Source organism: Gobio gobio (assembly GCF_949357685.1).
Source record: "Gobio gobio genome assembly, chromosome: 11".
Lineage (NCBI taxonomy): Eukaryota > Metazoa > Chordata > Actinopteri > Cypriniformes > Gobionidae > Gobio > Gobio gobio.
The window spans coordinates 55,750,176-55,755,175 of NC_137104.1; the positions used below are offsets into that span (position 1 = coordinate 55,750,176).

General features: G+C 37.8%; 1 protein-coding gene across 3 annotated transcripts in view; it reads left to right on the plus strand.

The window, feature by feature from the left end:
- fhod3a (formin homology 2 domain containing 3a) overlaps positions 1-5,000 on the plus strand; it is a 79,202-nt gene that overhangs the window by 44,107 nt on the left and 30,095 nt on the right. Inside the window, exons 9-13 of one of the 3 annotated variants that reach the window (XM_079828316.1) lie at positions 511-839; positions 967-999; positions 2,564-2,683; positions 4,369-4,635; positions 4,934-4,987. In XM_079828316.1, coding sequence (XP_079684442.1) covers positions 511-839; positions 967-999; positions 2,564-2,683; positions 4,369-4,635; positions 4,934-4,987 — 803 coding nt within the window. The remainder of the gene's footprint in view (positions 1-510; positions 840-966; positions 1,000-2,563; positions 2,684-4,368; positions 4,636-4,933; positions 4,988-5,000) is intronic. The other 2 variants (XM_079828317.1, XM_079828318.1) reach the window with 2 other exon arrangements.

Below are 5,000 nucleotides of genomic sequence, written 5' to 3' on the forward strand. Positions count from 1 at the left end.
AGCGAGATAATGTAGAGCGAGGCCCAATCTTGGGTTAGAATTTTTTTTTTCATTTTCAGTGGTTATGAGGAGCAACATGAGAGAGAAATGTGGTAATCATGGCCATGTCATATTGTCGACATGGTACTTATGAAGCAGATTAGAGGGTCAAATCATATGTCTAATGCTTTTTGAAAACTTACGGCTTTCTTCTTCATAAAACGAGTCGGACATCATCACATGATTTTTGTATACATTTTTATTTATTTACATTAGTAAGCTACAGGACATCGTGTTTCAAAACATGACCCGTGCGAAAGAGAGAAAAAAAATCACATTTCAAACCAAACTGACGCCCATCGAACGTTTGTAAAACGTTTAAAAAACAGGACGTTTGGAATGAAATCATGAAGGGCCTGATATACTGTGTGTGTGTGTGTGTGTGTGTGTGTGTGTGTGTGTGTGTGTGTGTGTGTGTGTGTGTGTGTGTGTGTGTGTGTGTGTGTGTGTGTGTGTGTGTGTGTGTGTCAGACGCTGGCAGCTCTGCCCGATCAGGACTCCTTCTATGAGCTGGTGGATGTGCTGGAGGAGCAGGGCATGGAGGGCGTGTGCCAGCGCTACCTGGGCCGCAGGGGCACTGACCTGGACCTGCTGGAGCAGCTCAGCCTGTATGAGGCGGCTCTCCGATTGGAGGACGGCGATGAGGACGGCCTGACCCCGGGTCAGCGGGACAGACGCCGCTCCAGCTCCAGCACAGGGGAGGGGCGGGGCTTGGAGAGACGCCGCAGTCGCAGGCACTCATTGGGCAGGCCAGGCCACGCCTCCCCGCTCAGCCCCGCCTCCCCGCACCGCTCCCAGAGGTGAGGCGCTTAAATATGCTAAAATATGCTAATTATATACAGTTATGCTAGTTGTGTAGTGCACTGGGGTTTAGAACATGATCACATGACCTCGGAGTGTGACGTTATGAATGTGTGTTTGCTCCAGAGCCCGTGTGACGCATGAGCATCTCCCGCTGATGTAAGTGTTTGTGCTGTCAGGTGATCAGACGCCCCTAACAACCACTGTCCAGCAGATCATAATGACCTCTGACCCCTGAAGGTGTCCATGGCTCAGAGCATTAAAACACATGCATTCATAAATCAGAGGAGTTACAGTTGATCTTTATGTGTGTATGTGTGTGTGTGTGTGTGTGTGTGTGTGTGTGTGTGTGTGTGTGTGTGTGTGTGTGTGTCTGTGTGTGTGTGTGTGTGTGTGTGTGTGTGTGTGTGTGTGTGTGTGTGTGTGTGTATCTGTGTGTGTGTGTGTGTGTGTCTGTGATGGGTAGGTTTAGGGGCAGTGTGTGTGTGTGTGTGTGTGTGTGTGTGTGTGTGATGGGTAGGTTTAGGGGCAGTGTGTGTGTGTGTGTGTGTGTGTGTGTGTGTGTGTGTGTGTGTGTGTGTGTGTGTGTGTGATGGGTAGGTTTAGGGGCAGTGTGTGTGTGTGATGGGTAGGTTTAGGGGCTGTGTGTGTGTGTGTGTGTGTGATGGGTAGGTTTAGGGGCAGTGTGTGTGTGTGTGTGTGTGTGTGTGTGTGTGTGTGTGTGTGTGTGTGTGTGTGTGTGTGTGTGTGTGTGTGTGTGTGTGTGTGTGTGTGTGTGTGTGTGTGTGTGTGTGTGTGTGTGTGTGTGTGTGTGTGTGTAGGTGTGTATGTGTGTGTGTGTGTGTGTGTGTGTGTGTGTGTAGGTGTGTGTGTGTGTGTGTGTGTGGGCATGTTTTTGTGAAATATCAGGACACAAATGTGTATAATGTCATGGGTATTACAAAAAGAGGGAGAAATATGAGGACGTTCCCCATGTCCTCACTTTTCAAAATGCTGATAAATCACACAGAACAAGTTTTTTTTCACAGAAAGTGAACTGCACAGTCTCCTGTGAGGGCTAGGTTTAGGGGCAGTGTGTGTGTGTGTGTGTGTGTGTGTGTGTGTGTGTGTGTGTGTGTGTGTGTGTGTGTGTGTGTGTGTGTGTGTGTGTGTGTGTGTTTGTGTGTGTGTGTGATGGGTAGGTTTAGGGTCAGTGTAAGGGGATAGAAAATACGGTTTGTACGGTATAAAAACCATTACGCCTATGGAATGTCCTCACATTTCACAAAAACAAACGTGTGTGTGTGTGTGTGTGTGTGTGTGTGTGTGTGTGTGTGTGTGTCTGTGTCTGTGTGTGTGTAGGTGTGTGTGTGTGTGTGTCTGTGTCTGTGTGTGTGTAGGTGTGTGTGTGTGTGTGCCTGTGTGTGTGTGTGTGTGTGTGTGTGTGTGTGTGTGTGTGTGTGTGTGTGTGTGTCAGTGTTATTAGGGGCGTCAGCACCTGATCTCTGCTGTGGTTGTATCACTAACACACACTCGTCACATGTTCTTCTCTGTCACATGACTCAGCTCACCTCATGTTTTCATCAATACTGTGTCTTGATTCATCATATCAGACTCATTTCACACGCGTGTGTTGCTCAGGCTCAGCACAGCACACAGATCCTGAAGCGGCTGTGATGATGCTCAGATGTGTTTGTGTCTTCTTCTTCTTCTTCTGCTGTGTTTGCGTGGTTCTCTCCGTCAGAGAGGAGGATGAGGAGGAAGCTCCTGTCACAGAGTCGGGTTCAGATGATGATGATGATGATGATGATGATGATGATGATGATGATGATGGGGGGGGAATGAACCCTTCTAGTGTCATCAGGTATTTTAGTGCAGAGCTGGACGTTTCCACGCGTGTCATTCTGGAGTCACACCTCTGACCTCTGACCTCACACACACTCTCTGTGTCACACACTAATGCCGCTGAACCCTCGTCAGGATCACTGATCCACTCTGTGTCTAATCACAAATCCTGCATTCATCGCTGATATGTGATGATTTATGTCTTATATCTCCTCATAACCAAAACTATCACTATAGTTCCTCTATCCCTGTGTTCTCAGAACAGCTACTCTACTGGACTATCAGCATTATTATATTAATTATATTATATTATTATATTAATTATATTATATTATATTATATTATATTATATTATATTATATTATATTATTATATTATATTATATTATATTATATTATATTAATTATTATATTATATTATATTATATTATATTATATTATATTATATTATATTATATTATATTATATTATTATATTATATTATATTATATTATATTATATTATATTATATTATATTATATTATATTATATTATATTATATTATATTATATTATATTATATTATATTATTATATTATATTATTATATTAATTATATTATATTTTTATATTATATTAATTATATTATATAATATTTTATTATACTATATTATATTAAATTTTATTATATTTTATTATTTTATTTTATTTTACTATTATATTATTTTATATTATATTAAATTATATTTTATTTTATTATATTAATTATATTATATTTTGTTATATTATATTTTATTATTTTATTTTACTATATTATATTTTGTATTATATTATATTAATTATATTATATTTTATTCTATTATATTAAGTTATATTTTATTTTACTATATTTTATTATATTATATTATATTTTATTACATTATATTTTATTATTTTATTTTACTATATTATATTTTGTATTATATTATATTAATTATATTATATTTTATTCTATTATATTAAGTTATATTTTATTTTACTATATTTTATTATATTATATTATATTTTATTACATTATATTTTATTTTATTATATTAGATTTTATTACATTATATTATATTATATTTTATTATATTATATTTTATTTTATTATATTATATTAGATTTTATTACATTATATTTTATTATATTATATTATATTACATTATATTATTTTTTATGACATTAGATTTTATTATATTAGATCTTATTATATTTTATTTTACTATATTAGATTTTATTATATTACATTAAATTATATTTGATTATATTATATTATATTTTATAATTTAATATAGGATCAGTATTATGTATTATTTGCATAAATACATAGTTATTTATTAAATTACTATTTTTATATTGTCAGTTATATGAATAATTTGCATACATTATATTTATTTACATATATTATTAAGTCAAGTCAATTTTATTTATATAGTGCTTTTTATGATAATAATAATAATAATTATTATTATTCTATTTTATAATTGAATATATTATCAATATATAATATTATTTATTATATTATAATTGTATATATTATCAGGATTATGTATTATTTACATACATTTGTTGACATATATCATAGTTATTGTATAATATGAGAAGGCTTTATTAACGTGTTTGTGGTGTGTGATGTTTTTAACTGATCCCGGAGTGTGTATTATCAAACACTCGTCACTGTATTTTACCCATAATGCTCGTCTTCAGCGCCGCCGACAGTACATCAGAGCACAGTGACAAACACACCCCTGAGGAAGAGGAGGAGAGGAAGGCCACGCCCCCTCCTGACTCCGCCCAGCCGTCGGTCCTGGCCAATCTGCTCGCGAGCCGCAGGTCGTCCGTCAGCGTGCCGCCGTCCAATGAGATCAGCCCTCCGCTGCGAAGCTCCGCCCACCTGCCCTACCTACCCCACTCGCCGTTCTTCCTCTTCTCCTACGATGTGGAGGAGGACAAACCAGCGGAGAAGAACAGCAGGTAGTTCCGCCACGTGTCCCATGATGCAACGGCCTCTAACCACATCACTTCCTGTGCTCACGCGTGTCTCTGAACCAATCGCAGCGAGCTCACTCCTCACAGATTCACCAAACTCCGCCTCTTCTGCCTCATATTGTCACTGCAAACATGATGTTCAGCGTTTATGAGCTCACATGACTTCCTCTGTGTGTGTGTGTGTGTGTGTGTGTGTGTGTGTGTGTGTGTGTGTGTGTGTGTGTGTGTGTGTGTGTGTGTGTGTGTGTGTGTGTGTGTGTGTGTGTGTGTGTGTGTGTCTCAGGTCAGTGTCTGCGGTCAGTTCTCCATCTACACCCACCAAACAACAGAGCGAACGGTGAGGCACACAC